The sequence below is a fragment of the Globicephala melas genome, chromosome 6, assembly GCF_963455315.2.
Source record: "Globicephala melas chromosome 6, mGloMel1.2, whole genome shotgun sequence".
In the NCBI taxonomy this organism is placed as follows: Eukaryota; Metazoa; Chordata; class Mammalia; order Artiodactyla; family Delphinidae; genus Globicephala; species Globicephala melas.
The window spans coordinates 48751567-48768406 of NC_083319.1; the positions used below are offsets into that span (position 1 = coordinate 48751567).

The 16840-nt window shown below is 38.4% G+C and overlaps 1 protein-coding gene across 7 annotated transcripts in view; it reads left to right on the top strand.

Annotated features, from left to right (window-relative positions):
- Positions 1 to 16840, top strand: part of TRPM3 (transient receptor potential cation channel subfamily M member 3) — a 523188-nt gene that overhangs the window by 236884 nt on the left and 269464 nt on the right. For all 7 annotated transcript variants that reach the window (XM_060300848.2, XM_060300849.1, XM_060300850.1 and 4 more), the window contains exons 2-3: positions 14685 to 14764; positions 16190 to 16394. In XM_060300848.2, the coding sequence (XP_060156831.1) occupies positions 14685 to 14764; positions 16190 to 16394 (285 nt within the window). The remainder of the gene's footprint in view (positions 1 to 14684; positions 14765 to 16189; positions 16395 to 16840) is intronic.

Sequence of the window (16840 nt, forward strand, 5' to 3'; positions counted from 1 at the left end):
AAATACATGCCCATGTTCATAATAACTGACTTTTAAATAACATTAGGATCTGAAGAGAGACAGAACACATACACACGTATGTTAATGTGAGTCTCATATTTCATCCTTGTTCTTCATCTACTATGGCCTCAGGTAGAGCAGTATTTAACAGTAGTATACATATCAGTATGTCAAAGAAAAAAGTAAAAGGGAAAAGAAATACCTGTTTGAACAAAAGAAATATATTATTATTGTGTGTGTGTGTGTGTGTGAGTGAAAGTCAGTATTACAGTATATTTTATGACTTTACCTGTAGTGGCAGTTTTAATGACTGGTTACAGACAGTATTCTAATGAAAGGGATCGCATCCCAGAGTCAGGAATTTCATGTGAGTGTGTGTATTTATGATTTTCCTTTGCAGTTATCTCACCAGCTAGAAACAAGGTGTCATTCACCAGAAGAACTTACTTAGTTTTCTACTAAATATTGGAGAGAGGACCTAAGATCTCTAGCAAACTTAGTGTTTGAAGTTTAAGTTAATAGATGAATCAGGATACTTGGTCTCTGCTCCATGATTTTCCAGTGATTAACATCTTTACTAATGACTTCCAAAATCATTATCTACTTATCTCTCATGTGCCAAACAGGAATCTTAAAATAAACTACATTATCAAATTAAACAAATCTGTGTTACGAAAACTTACATTCGAAATGAGGACATCAGATGATCCACAACCCCCTCCACCCAGGTCATGAATGTTATTTGTATCCCCTCAAAAAGTAGTATTCAAATTAAAGAGTAAATTCTATCATGACATTTTTACTCTTCCATCTCTTTTATGTGGAGAAGTTGCAGATCTGAAAGAAGGCTGGTATAGCTGGAGGTAGTGAGTTGGGATGTGACTGTGCAAGGCCTCTGAGGCCTGCTAAGGAATCTCGATTTTATTCTGGGAGTCACTGAGTGATTTAGAGTAAGGGAGATGGAATGCCACGAGCTAATACATCATTTTAAATGATCATCAGTAAAACTATTCTATATGATACTGCTATGATGGATACATGATATTATGCATTTGGCAAAACCATAGAACTGTACAACACAGAGAGTGAACCCTGATGTAAACTGTGGATTTTAGTTAATGGAAATATATCAGTATCGGGTCGTCATTTGGAATAGATGTAGCACAGCAGTGCAAGGAGTTAAATAATATGGGAAACCATGGGGATAAGTGGAGGGAGGGGATATTTGAGAACTCTTTGTACTTCTGGTCAATTTTTCTTTAAACCTAAAACTTCTCTAAGAAATAAAGTCTATTAATTAAGAAAAAAATGATCACTCTTGTTGCTGGGTGTAGAATGAATTAAAGGGACCAATTAGAAAGCCAGCACAGTCCATTTTTAAAAATAGCTTTACTAATATAGCTTCCATCAGAAGAATTTTGCTATCAGAATATCATTTTGGCATCAAATATCCAAAGAATGGAATTCTTTACATCAGAGTAAGGGTGAGGTGGTAAGAAAACAGGAGGAAAATATCATGTTGCCATCCAATGGAATACAACTTGAAAACTAAATCTATATTTTTGCACTACCTACTAACATTTTTTACACCTACTTCTGAATTTTTGTTCATTTCTATGTGCATCAAATTTAAATTAATATATTTAAAGAAAGCTAATAAATGTATTAGTATCTTCCAGGACCTGAAATCTTTCAGAGAAATTTTTTGTATTAACATACTAAGGTAAGACTAAATCAAAAAGATATAGGCTTTGGTAGGGAGTATGTAAGGAAAGGCATAGACAATATATGGAAGCTAATAACCTTGAACCATTTTAAAACTGTCACATTAGTACAACATAACCAGAGGCTTGAATTTATGTGGATGGCTTTATTTTCTACCTAAAAATCTAGTAATTTGACAGAGAAAGATGACTATCAGACAGAAATACATTTATGCTGCATTACCTTAATACCTAATAATTTTTCATTTCCAGAGAGAGAGAGGAATAGCTTTACAGTTACATCGCTGGACCTATCTGCTTATAACTTACTTCTGATGATAAAAATGGTATTGATTTGGCCTCAGTTTCTCCAGTTAAGTAATTCTTGATTGTTAGGTTAAAAAAAAATTACAAATCATGGGCAGACTCTGCATATTCTGACCAGAATGACCATCAAGATTTGATTTATCATTTGGTTGGGAATCAGGGCAAGAGAACACCAAGTTCTGGTCTTGAAAACTCTCTCGATAGCAGAAATAGAAATGTCAAGTTATTAATTAATTGCAATAATGTCTTAATAATACTTGAAGTCTTATTGAAACAGAATTAGGACTTGACACGTGTGCCAGATTGCTAAACCAGGGGCATTCTTAAGAATGGTTGGGGGCTTCCCTGGTGGCGCAGTGGTTGGGAGTCCGCCTGCCCATTGCAGGGGATACGGGTTTGTGCCCCAGTCCGGGAGGATCCCACATGCCGCAGAGCGGCTGGGCCCGTGAGCCGTGGCCGCTGGGCCTGCGCGTCCGGAGCCTGTGCTCTGCAGCGGGAGAGGCCACAGCAGTGAGAAGCCCGCGTACCGCAAAAAAAAAAAAAAAAGAAGAATGGTTGGCGTCTGGGGAGAATTCTTTCAGGGATTACTTATTAATTCAAATCTCCTTATGTGCTTTGTGCTCAGTAAGCACAAAACTGTGTGCTCTGCTACATTTTCATTGTCAAAAGAATAGTGGTTTCATGAATTTGTAAAAATTAAAATACCCTCTTATTTTTTTTATTATTTTTTTAATTTATTAAAAAAATTTTTTTTAATTATTATTATTTTTTTAATTTATTTTGGCTGTGCTGGGTCTTCGTTTCTGTGCGAGGACTTTCTCCAGTTGTGACAAGTGGGGGCCACTCTTCATCATGGTGCGCGGGCCTCTCACTATCACGGCCTCTCTTGTTGCAGAGCACAGGCTCCAGATGCACAGGCTCAGTAGTTGTGGCTCACGGGCTTAGTTGCTCCGCGGCATGTGGGATCCTCCCAGACCAGGGCTCGAACCCGTGTCCCCTGCATTAGCAGGCAGATTCTCAACCACTGCGCCACCAGGGAAGCCCCTACCCTCTTATTTTAAAAAAAACAAAAAACAAAACCTCTACATCTGTTTTGTACACATTAATGAGGAGCTAATGACAAAGCTGTCAGGTTCTGATTCCCAGAATCCTCAGCTCTGAGAGCTGGGGTTGACCATGAGATCACCAAGATTAAGTCCTCCCCCAAGTTTACACGACTAGGTGTCAACAAGACGTGGCAAGGATGCATATTTTGGGACCCCCTAATCAGTCATGCTTCCACTAGGCTCTGCCTTTGAATGGATAAAGAAAATCAGGATTTCAGAAATAAAATCCTGCACCAAATTTAAGTCTATACTTTGTGAGGATAAAGAGTTTGAACTGAACTAATCACTCATTGATTAAGATGAGTCTGTTTCTGTACCCAAAATACTTTAAGGTAATTAGGACTGATGATAAAGAAACTAAAAATAATAAAAATGAGAGAGAGAGAGAGAGAGAGACATTGATTTCCTAAGTAGTTAATCCTCATATGAGAACTCTATTACAACTAAAAGTACAGCTACTTATCCATTGTCCCCTTTTTCTTAGCATCTTCATCCTTCCAGGGCAAAAGAGGCAAACAAAATAAAAATCAGCCTCTGAATCTATGATATCATTTGTCACATAAACTCCACGTTTCAACATAACATAGAATGTTCCAATTTCATGACTCAGCACATTTCTTTGGTTCCTGACAAAATCAGAATGATGCGGGAATGAATTGTGAAAGCTAAACAGAATTAAGGACTTAAAGGATGACATTACATTTCCCCAGCTCCACAGTTACTTGACAGAAAAGAAGGTTGTATTTCCCATGTATGCGGCCTCCAGGAATATAAAAAGCCCTCCTGGTGACTTGCTCTATGCTGGCATTGTCACACTGTTGCTGCTTTCTAACAAATGATCCATCATTTTAAACTTTCTAGCTCTTGAATATGTCAAATCTCAGTCTTATAATTTTGTTAGTCATAATTTTGTCTTTCATTTCCTCCTTCTCTGGGTGAAGTTTATCCTATTATTATCTTCTTAAGATGTACACCGGTTTTATAGAGCTGGCTCCAATGTAGCTTTGTTTTTTGGTCAATGAAGGCAGTGAAGTCGCTAAAAGTATGTGTGGAGCTTTTAATTTTTTATGTCACCGTGTATGGAAATAGCTATTATATTCAAACAGATGTCTAATCCTTGATCATAATTAGGATACTTTTGAAATAGAAGCCTATGTCCTCATTTCAATTTTTCAGCAGTCTTTTAGGCTTGATGAAGTGTGTATATCTTTATTAAGATCATAATGATTAAAATGCACCTATCCCACCACAAAGAAGAAAAAGATGATTCAGCATTCCTAAGGTTAGTCATAGAATATAGAGGATGCAGAGTTCTCTGTACCCACTGTACCCTATGGAAGCACAAGGGCTTTGGCTCTATCAGGCTAAGCCAACAGCTGATGTACAACTTAGGAATGACACTAAACCTCTGTAGACCCCAGTTTTTAATTTGCGTAATGGAATTTTATAATACCTACCTTACAGAGTTATTGTGAGTATTGCATAAAATACTATGTTTGGAAGCATTTGTGAACTGTAGAATACTTTATAAATGTAATATATTATTGCCAAGCAATAATTAACTGATTCATAATGAAGAAACAATTTTCCAAAGAAACATGAAATATATTTTTATATTGTTTACAAATATTCTATGAGGTTAACATTCGTATATATTCATAGTACATCTATATGAAATTCTGCCTGTATTCAAGTGTAATTTACACAGTATGACCTACTGAAAAAAGATGTTTCAGTTATAATTATAAAGCATAGTTTATTGAATTTTTTGCAAATCTAGTGATAAAAATATAATCTAATTTAACTTTATGTTAAGGTGTATATGATTTAAGTTTAGGGGCTATAAGGAGGATTTTAGTACAAATAATTTGTATAATAATTTATATACTAATTATAGTAATTAAAATAATTTAGTATAAATAACCCACAAAGAATTATTCCCCAAAGATGACTAACTAGGAATGAGAAATTGATATTTCTGCAGAAACAATGTTAAAAATAGAAAAGGAGAGTGTTCTAGGCAAGGCTATGAAACTATAGTTACGCCATGATAGACCCAGAGTACTGTGTGTTTGCAGCAGAAATTGGCAGTGGATGATTATAAATCTTGAAATGAAAACAAATAATTATAAAATTATATGATTTTTCTCCTAATGGAAGTGTAAGCAAGGTATGGAAGTGGATCAGTAGTTGTGGTGATTCATTTTGTCTGGCAGTGGCCAGCCGAGCTTGTCAAAGAATACAATATTTTGTGCAGAGTTAGGAAGAACAAACAGGTGTTTACTAAGTACAGAAGGAGGAACCTAGCATTCCAGGCAAATGGGACAGCATATTCAAAGGTTGAGGAGTATGGCACAGCATGGTGCATTAGGGAAAGAATCAATAATCTAGTGTACTGGAGCATAATGTGTTTAAAGATTTAGAGGGAGATTGAGAGATTTGAACAGATAGTTTCAGAGGCAGATCCTGAAAGGTTTTAAATACTGAACTGATCTGATCTTGTTGGGGTTGGGGAGCCAAAGAAGGGTATTGACCAGGGGGTGTCCTGATTGACTGTTTTAGGAAAACCATGTTGGTGGTATTATGCTCCAGAGGCAGCTGGCTTTGTCATGTTCCTCTGGCATTGTTTTACTTTATAGGTCAAGGGCAATTCTGAATATTAGAGAACACAATACATCTACTTTCATGCATTAGAATAAAAACAAGGAGCCAAAGGGACATTTAAGAGGAATTGGTCCTGTATTTCCCAAACTTCATTTGCTTACGTGGTACCATCATTATCTACAAATCATTTTTAATCTAATTTATTAAATTTTTTATGGATTCATTTTTTCATAACTCCACAAAAGAAAATGTATGTCACCAAGCAATAATATTTATTAAATTACAGCTTTAGCCATTGCTTAAATATTATATATTATTATAAATCCAACTGTTAAAAGAAAAATGCATCTGGGTACCACCTTTAGGAAACACAGGTCCATCTGATGTCATCATCTTACAGGTGAGGATTTGATGTACAAGTAAATCAAATGTTGTCCCTAAGTCACCTATGTATGCTGACCACATCCCAAACACAGTTCTAGGTGCTGGGGTGACAGCAGTAACAAAATAAAATCGCTGCCCTCAGGAGCTTACATTCTAGTGGGGGCAATAGACAAAAAATAAATACGTGAACACATGTCATAATGCTAGGTAATGTGAAGAGCTGTGAGGAAAAGAGAGGGAAGTTACAGAGTAGAGAATGATGACACAGGTGTGCCTTCAGATGGGGTGTCTGGGCCTGTCAGTGTTCCTAATGTGCTGATGGAGCAAGTTGTGGGCAATCTGAGGATGGAGCTGTCCAGGTAGAAGGAACAACAGAAGCAAAAGTACCTGAGAACTTGCCTGACATGCTTAAGGAAGAGCCAAGACAAGCTAGTGGTGGTGCCATGGAAACCTGGTTTTTAGGACCATCACCCCTCGCCCCTGCTGCCCCATCAGACATACCCCCTTTCTCTACAGCAAGGGCTGACCAGTACACACCAGTTCCAGCCCACTGCCTGTTTTATTGGAATGCAGCAATGCTCATTTGTTTATATCTGGCCTATGAGCGCTTTTGTGCTGCAACAGCAGAGTGAATGTTGTGATGGAGACCATGTGACCCACAGAGAGCCTAAAGTATTTACCGTCTGGCACTTTACAGAAAATGTTTACTGACCCCTCCTCTATATCATGCTCTTGTTGTCATTGTTGTTATTAAATGTGGACATCACAGAAAGGAATGCTTTGGACATCTTTATAAAAATGAATACAAATCATCCATGTCAAAGTCTAGTTTCTACTTGTAGAAAATCTGATTTCATTTTTTAAAATTGAGTTGTGTACTAGTGGGAACTTTTTAGTATATTCTATTCAAGTGTGATCTTTTTTTCTTAACGATGAATTGGAAGAGTAAGGTAATCTGGGCTTCCCTGGTGGCGCAGTGGTTGAGAGTCCACCTGCCGATGCAGGGGACACGGGTTTGTGCCCCGGTCCGGGAAGATCCCACATGCCGCGGAGCGGCTGGGCCCGTGAGCCATGGCCACTGGGCCTGCGCATCCGGAGCCTGTGCTCCGCAACGGGAGAGGCCACAACAGTGAGAGGCCCGCGTACCGCAAAAAAAAAAAAAAAAAAAAAAAAAAAAGAATAAGGTAATCTGCCATTACATGAAGATAAGAGTGAAGAATAACCACAGTTCGCATTACCCTGTGGTTTCCTCTTGTTAGTATTCAAAGTATATTCTTTCTAAACTACATCTGAAACAAGATGGTGATATATCCTGTCAGGAGTTGGAGTTGCATTGTTGGGTAATGCATAGGAGTTTAAAAGATATGTGTGGACAGTGTGGCCCAGAGCTACAAGTCTCTTTGGAACTAATTACCTTCTTAAATCAAAGAGTCCTGAAGATCATCTGTGACCTCATATGAAAGAGATGCTGTGCTGATTTTACCTCAGGCTTCCTTGTTCACATAGACATAGAATGCTCGTGGTTCTGGTGACAGTATTTTTGTCTTTGGTGTAAAGTTCATAGAAGGTGCCTCATATTCTTTTCCCTATCAAATATTTCTCTCTGGGAAGGAAAAATAAGCAAAAAGAAAAACAGCAACAAAAAATGAGTAAGACTAGCGAGAATAAGGCTAAAAAAAATACATGGGCAATATTTAAAAGACTCAGTATGGATCTGATTGAACTCAAGATTTAAAGTAAATCAGATGAGGAACTGAAGTAATATCTAGTGAAGAAGGAAGATGAGAAAGCTGGATTTTTCAAATATTTCTTAAACTACTAGGTCAGTATCTCTCAGATGCCTGCCTGTCAGCCAGCCCCCCCCCACCCCCACCCCGGTCTTCTTCCATCTCCTCCTCCTCTTCTCTGTTCCCTTCCCTGCTCCGCTCGCTCACTCTCTCCTGCCTTTATACCCTAGGAAACTCACCCTGTACATTATAGAACGTCCCTTTCCAAATATTACCCACTGAGCCCTCTCTTTTAACTGAGCTCTTCGTAAGTCACTTCCTGAACTACTCTTTCCTAGTGACTTCCCATTATCATAAGGTCGAGCTTAACAGCTGGAAAAAAAATCTGGAAATCTTCTGACCACATAGAATATAGTTTCACGAGTATAAATGTATGGTTACAGAAGAAAACTTTGGAAAATATAAAAAAGCAAGAGGAAGAAAATAAAAATTAGCTACAGTTTCCAGTTTAGTATATTCCCAGTTATCTCTGTATCTATTTAAAATTTGTAATTGTTCTCTACTTACAATTTTGTCCTGCTTTTCTCACATAACAATGTGAAAATGTATATTTCTCTTTGTAATTAAATAGTCTTCTGAAACCTGATTGTGGTCATCAAACAGCATGAACCATAGTTTAATTAGCCTCCCATTAATTTTCATTTTTTTCCAGTTTTTCTGAATTATAAATAATGCTGTGGTGAACATCTTTGTGTGCTCACATCTCTGTTGATTCCCTAAGAATAAATGCATAGGAGTGTTACAGCTGCATAGAAGGATGGGTATCCTCATTATTAAGGCCATCACTACGTATTATTCTGCAGCCAACTTCTGAAGACTGTCAAAGGGACTTCTCCATCTCATGTTTAATGCTAACACTCAGTCTGATGATGATTCATTTGCATTTTGCTTATTGTAATGTTTCCTCACTTGAAAGTCACTAAGTAGTTTGTTGCCCCTTGTCTCCGGGGAAACCTTGGTAAGTGAGAGGCCAGAAGATGGGGGAGTTTGAAAGAGATCCATCCTGGAAACAGCAGAGAGGCAGGGAGAAGGCTATGGATCTGATCCAAGCTAGAAATAAGTCACCCAGTTCCCACTGTGACTCTCAGGGAGTGCCCACATAACACATACTAGGTGCTTTGACAGGAGATTGTGGGAAAATGAAGCTCAAAACGACACTGCCCTCAGAGGTTCACAGCCCACAGAGTTGATGATGAACACACCTCTCAGCTCTGACTTCCATCTGCAAGAAAAGTCTTTTGGAGATGAAGTGTTCACATAGTCACTTCTTTAAAAGTATTTTTGCCTTTTGTTGAAAGTTGAGCTCTCTTCTTCCCCAGTTCGTTCACTTATCTAGCTAAGAACTACTATTATCTAAAAAACTTATTCTTGGAAGATATTTGAAAGAGCCCTTTTGTGTTGTGTGAGCCAAAACCTCTAAGTTGCCCTCCACCCGCCCCAGATAAACACATCACAATGCCACTGCTTTCAGCCTGCATCCATGTGCTGTAATAGTCCCAGCTCATCTTTTTTTAATAGGGGAACAGGGGAGTGTAGGTTTCTAGTCACACATTTACAGTAGTGGGGGAGGGGCTGCAGGATAAGAAGTGTGATCAGTTTTATTATTATTATTTATTGACATCTCAGAAGTTGTGGAAGGTTACTGACAGACCCCAACTTTATTCTCCTTGGGCTCACATTCAGGGACCCAGCTATCCTTTTGAAACATTCAGAGTTTTTAGCAGTTCCTCTTTAAAGAAATGCTATCATTCCATCCTTTGGGAAGGAATGAACAATGCCGCTTGTGTGTTCAAACCACTCGGAGCATTAATATACTGTTTCTTTAGAAGGATTTGCTTTCCAAAGTTGAACTTTTCAGAACTCAGAACACCTTATCACACTTTCACAAGCCTTCTCTCTGAAAATGGAAAAAGAAAAGGGGGGAGAGCCTGTCAGGACTTGTGCCAGTTAAATCCGATCTCTCCGGGGATTTGTTTTTCTTCTGGCGTCAGATTAGATGTTCAAATCAAGCAGTGTTTGAGGGCTGCGAGGGAATGTCCATGGGATTCTTAGTGAGGCTAATCCCAAAGCAGCACATTCCAAGGGGCTAATCTGCCCAAATTCATTGCTTACTTGAAACGTCTCTTGGGGGAAGAGCCGGGCAAGTGACTTTTTTTCCAGTGGGCGGTCATAAGAGCATTATTAACGGGATGACCAGCCCCAGACACAGCAAAATGAAAGCAACAAGAGCCGCTCGTGGGACTGCCTTTGCCACCACCCAGAGTCAATGCTCAGGTAAAATGATTTCAGCTCATTTTCTTCTTGTTCAACTTCCCAATACTGGATCTGGGGATCTAGAGGAAGACCCAGGGAATGCCAGGGAGATGTTGAGGGAAAGCAAGAGGTAAAAATGAACACAGGCATTCAGTACCTTGGGGTCTTTGGTGTTTTGTTCTGATTAGGGCAGAGTGTACCTTTTAAACCTGAGAGTCTCAAAATGAGGGATGTAGTAAAGTTTTGCTTTATTTGTTCCTATAAAGTTAGTGGACTCCTTTTTTTCTAATTTTGCAATTACTGGACTGGATTGGTGTCCTGTTAAGTTGCCCTGCTAAAGGGTAGATTGCAGTAGCAGTTTCTGAGACTTTCTGTAGACAGATTTAATACATACTCTGTGTAAGTACTTGTAAATCATTGTTGCGCGGAGAAGGTCTTAATTCTGTAGCTAATGGGGAGTGGGTGGTAAGAAGAGTCAAAGAAGTTTGAGAGACTAATGTTTGTAGCAGAGTCTTTGTGAAAAAGAGTTGAAACCTGGTTAAATGAAACAATATTTTTTTCTTTTTTCAGTTCCAATTATTTTGATGCTTTATTGACTGTATATTTGACTTTCAAAATTCATACGTACTTTATTCTTTGAGAGTTATTATTATACTTTTCTTGAAATGTGAATGTCCTCATTTTTGTTTTGAATAAGATGTCCTTTAATTATTAGCCTTTGAAAAACAGTTCCCTATTACACATCACACATGACTGATAATGCAGAAAGACAAGAAAGAAAATAGCCCTTCACAAACTCAGTCATGGTGATGTGACTGTTCTACCTTTAGAAAAGTGATTTTCTAAGAGCTGATAGAAGCCACCTTTTCTAAGAGTACATGAGCCCTCCAAAGCATGTTTAGAAAGAAGAGATTTCAAGGCATGCTGCTGAAGTTTTGCGTTAGAAGAGAATTAAAGGGTCAGCTAGAAATATGGCATGTCAAAACTGCTTCATTCTTTCTAACAATAAGGTTAGCCATTCTGTGCTAACTTAGCTGGATGTTGCAACCAAGTATAAAGCTTCACACAGAGTAGTTCAAAGCCTTTGAACAAAAGAAAAGGGAATTAGTTTAGGGAACAAGTTAAATCATGATTATACATCAAATATGCCTTCTCCAAGAAAATGATTTTAAAAATCTAATATCCATCCACACTGAAGACTGAATAAAAGCACAATAAAGCAAAGCCCACAATAAATCATAGTAAATTGTGCATGATATTTGGTAGAATTCCTAATTCATGTGCTATACGTGCACTCTTCCTGTTATATATTATGCTTTTCTTCTCAAAAAGAGAATCCAACTCAATTATGAATGATGGAAAGATTTTTTTACATTTTCCCCCCTCAAATTTTCTATGCTTTTGCAAGAGAAACTGTTAGTTTGCTAATAATAAGAAATAACTGATCCTCAATCCCTTTGCTGACAGTGAGGTAGCTTTTCACCTTTGAGAAGGTAATTAAGTTGCTAAACTGCACATAAGTCAGATTACTTAAAGACTAACAAACAAGTTGGCAATCCATATGCAGTCATTCTTATTACACACCTTCCAGGGCCTTCCAAGTTGAAACCAGGATCCATGAGTGAGAGAAATAATGGAGGTGCCCTTGAAAAGTCTAATCTATTTGTTGCGGCCCCCAGATTCTCAAGTTGGGAGTCCTGTGTGATTACACTTCTTTGGGGTAGCCGTTATAATGATCCCCCCCTTCTTTTACGTCTTTCTTATATTCTGATGTCTGCCTAATGTCCCACCTCTATCCTTGACCCCAAGGAGAGAGGAACAGAGAGCAGAGTGTTCATTACTCCACTTGTGGGGACTGGAAGGGGGAAATAAGGAGGGGAAAGGTGCAGGTATGAACTGGTTCCCAGACATGCCTCTAGAAGGCACTCCCAGGCAAGCCCAGATGGCACTGCCCAGATCTAGGGTATTTAATACCAATAACACCTAATTTGGAGAGGCAGTTGAGTAGAGTGGGTAAGAGTGTGAACTCTGGAGTCAGACTGCTCACGTTCAAACTCTGTCTTCTAATCTGCTGCATCTCTGACTCAATTTTTTCATTGGTAAAATGGACATAATAGTAGTACTTCCCTCATGGGCTTCTTGTGTGGCTCCATGGAGATAATACGTATACAGCGCAATTCCAGGTACATGATGAACCCGTAATAAAGGTTAAGCATTGTTATTAACTACTGAGTGCCTACTATGTGCCAGGTGCTTTCTCTGAATCATTTGCTTTGATTAATACAACAACTCTCCAAAGTAGCTGTGGTACCCTCATGTTATAGAAAAAGCTCAGGAAAGTTAAATAACTTTTCTGTATACCTTGTTTGTGGCCAGCCAGGCCTTCTGGGAGCATATCATCTCCAGTGCAAAGTGAAATCAATTTAGGTCAGATCTGCTACAGCAGTTTCATAGTAATATCATCTAACCCTTTATCTGAACTTGTAGTACCAGACCAACCTAGGACTGGTCCCTGTTCTTGAGGTGAAAACTTGGTACCTAAATAATGATAACAACTCTGTGTCAGGCATTATGTTTGTGCCCATTTTATAGATGAGGAAAACCAAGGATCAGAGAAATTATACGACTTTGTCCGAGCTGCAGAATCCCATTCACGACAACATTTTCTAACTGCAAACGTCATTGTCTACACATGATACTGCCATTCCTGCTTTCTCTCAATGAGTATTGATCAGCACTCCCTGAAATTCCCAGATCGTGGGCCACAAAAAAAGGGAAAGTATGCTCTCCCTTTTCTGCTCCCCAAGGTGAAGGAAAAGTTGGTTTCAGATGTCCAGTGAGGAATATTTTTACCATCTATCTGCCAAGAGATGTTATCAAAGAAAGTGTTCAGTTTCTAGGAAAAATCACAGCCTATGAATAGTTTAACTTACAGGCTTTTTACGAAGATAAAGACTGGTTATCTATGCTGCTAAGCTCATTTCTGCTGCAAAGATGAACCCACTAGTTTTTCCTATGTATTTGAGAAGAAAAATCTTTAAGAATAGACACTGGGGCTTTTTCCATGCCCAGATGACAAATGACTGCAAATGTTAGTTTTGTGGTGTGAGGGTGCAGAGGGCCACCTGGACCCAGGGATCTCTGTGGCAGGGTGGGTGCTCCTTTTCACTTGGACAATGTTTATACACTCAGAAATTATGCAACCTGATTGTAACCATGACTGAAACAGGATGCAGGTCCTTTGTATCCCTCAAGCATCCCCCACGTTGCTACTTTTAAAATGTGCTTTGTCATGAATATAAGACAACTACTTCCTTCTATGCTACATGCTTGCATAGACTCCACTGTGAGAGAGGAGGCAGGTGCAATATTAAGGGGTTGAGGGCAAACCAGACCTTAGCACAACTTATACAGACATTTGGGTCCCTGGCAGAGTCAATATCAATTACAGCCAACAAGCAGGGGCTTGTAACAGTTAACACTGGTCACTGGGACAGGCCAGGTAAACAGCTTAGTTGCACTTTGGTCCTGTATATTTTAAAAGTAGGAATGTGGTCCTGATGCTGGGTTAGAGAGAAGACGATACCTTGTAGATATAACATTACATGTTACTCTAGCAACTTCTGTCTTAAACACGCGCTTAGAGAAGGTATCTTCTGAGTAGCTTACTGGATTTCGTAGGAGGCTCCTTTACTGTTTCAAATCCTGCTAAAAAAAGGGGTTAAGGGATGAAGGATGGACACTGCTTTGGAACAAAGATGGTACAGTTTGTTGAAACTTCCTTTATCCTTCTGGGAGCCCAATCTCAGTGGCCAGGCTTCTGGGTGGACAGTCCCAACAGTGTTCATTCTAAGAAGCCATGTTTGCTACGCTGAAAGGCATGTCAGTTGCCAAAAAATGTGGTATCTTCCTTCCAAAGGCATTACCTGTGAAATTTTGGACTGTGATGAAGACATTTATCTTCCTATGTTTCCATTTCCTTTCTTCCCCTCCATATTCAAGCATTGCTAATTTGGATTTTAGTAAAAACATGGTGATGGATTAGGGCTCGAATTATGTAATTTCCTCACCGTTTTTCTCTCTTTCTATAAGGAAAATATAATGGAAGTGTTAGCCATGAAAACCATATGCTTCTTTAGATATATTTCTTCCTACCACTGAATACTTGTTAACTAAAGGGTTATAAACATCCTGCTCTGTGGCTTTCATTTTCTCTGTAAATAGCATTATTTTTCTGTTCTTCAAAAGTCACTATGAACTTGTATATAGTTTCATTACTAACATTTTTTATTATGGTCATTTCCTTTAACTCTCATATTATAATGTTAAATAACCTAACCAGCAGATTCTGGTAATAATTGATTTTGTTATATGCAGTGTTTATGTGTGAAGTAACCACAATTTCAATTCAGTTTATGATACACTAGTCTCTTAAGTGATTATGAAATTTTGCTTTCTAGTCAAAAATGCTTAAAGGTTGTGTTCACCTTTCTTCTTCTTTTTTTGTTGTTTTTTTTCAGGCTCAGAAGTCCTGGATAGAAAGAGCGTTTTATAAAAGAGAATGTGTTCACATCATACCCAGCACCAAAGACCCCCATAGGTAATCTTGCTGTCTCTATAATGTAGCAAGAACTTGAAGTAGCAATTATGGGAACAAAAATATGATAGCAGTCACTATCCATTGCAAGAGAACAGATGTTAAAAGATCATTTTTTAATTGTTGCTGGACATCTTTGAAGCAATCTCATATATACACACCATGTAATATGCCATGCCTGCAGTTAATTGTCTGAGAGCCTGTACAAAATAAAAGCTACACCATAGGGAAGGGAATTCATCACTGTCTATAGGAATGGGATATATATATATATATATAGATAGATAGATAGATATAGATATAGATATATATAGATATAAAATATATGAATGGGATATATAGATATACGCATATACATATATATATATATATTTAGTGTGGTTACTGGTTTTCCCTTTCCAGCATTTCATCAAAATGCTTACTTTTTACCAAAATGTTCTGCTACAGTGAAAAAGAGACTTTTAAAGGAAATACTTCTAGCAGATTACTAATTAGACTGCAGACCTTCAGATTTCTATCCAATCACTGGATAGATTTCTATCCAATATTCTACTTACCTTCCTGAAGATCAACAGTATATAAGGTGGAAAGCATTTGGGATAAAGTAACATATGAATGTCTGGAAATGCCCTTATGAAAAGGCAGTAAAATGGAGTAGTTTAAAATATAGACTCTGGAATCTATAGACCAGCTGTATAACCTTGAACAAATTACCTAACCTTCAAAACTATAATATTTTACTCATAAAATGAATGTCACATTGTTAGTATTTAATAAATGATAGCTCTGTATCAGTATTATTGCTAATAGTCATAACAGTGCTAGTAGTAAAGTATGAAGGACATTTTCATGATATGAGGGGTGAATTTTGTTTTCAAATACCTTGTGAATAATTTTTTCATTGTTTCTTCAACAACACTTCAGCTGCAGATCTTCATTCTCAGAATTGGACATATGACAGAGAGTGTCAATTGGGAAAAGACAAGTTAGGTTGTGACTCACATACGATTGAGAGTCCTTATTTAAATGTACCTGTTAAAATTCTTCCCTCAAAGCTGTTCAGTGTCCTTCGTGCAAGATTTGATAGATGGGAGGAGTGAGAAGTAGAAAAATCTACATGGCATTCGTTCTTTTCGTTCCAATCTTGAACAGTGTGGCAGGTGTGAAAGGTGGTAGGTGCAGAAGGATGGGAGGCATGTTACAGCCTATACAGCTAGAGGAAAATGTGGAGGGGCCAGAAAAGAAAAGAAATGTATGTCAAGTAAATCCCGAGTTCACCATTTGCCAGGTATGGCCACATTATGGTTTCCACCTGAAAACTGACTCGCTGGCTTGCTACGGTTTGTAGGTTTCTCCAGCAGGTTGCCTTCAGTGTGTATTACAGTTGTCACTAATACAAGGGGTTCACTTTGACCTCTTATGTTATAGGTGTTGCTGCGGGCGTTTAATAGGCCAGCATGTCGGCCTCACTCCCAGTATCTCAGTTCTTCAGAATGAGAAAAATGAAAGTCGCCTCTCCCGAAATGACATCCAGTCTGAGAAGTGGTCCATCAGCAAGCACACTCAACTCAGCCCCACAGATGCTTTTGGGACCATTGAGTTCCAAGGAGGCGGCCATTCCAACAAAGCCATGGTAATCAGAAACCATTCAGTCACTTCTCAAATTCTATCTCAGGTCCTGCAAAGGAATGGTGAAGAGCTGGAGATTTAGTCTTTGGGCCGAATCCCAGCTTTGCCAGTCCCTGGCTGGGTGACCTGCTCTAACTGCATTGCTCCTGTGCCTCTCTGCTCTTCCTCTGTCAAATGGGGCAAACCTTCCTCTCAGGATTTTTGAAATGATTAGTATGAGATCAGACACAGTGACTCTTGTTTTTAATAATAATAACAAGTAGCTATCTACAGTTATCCACTGTTCATTATTTTATTTTCTGGGTCTCATCCATTGAGACATGTTTTTCTAACTCCTTTGGTAAAAAATATCTTAACTTTAAGTCTCTGTTTCATTCTGTTCGTAACTAGCATTTCTCTCAATTCAAGGTAGAAATTATCATCCCAGACTATTTCCTTCCCTGTTCTAAC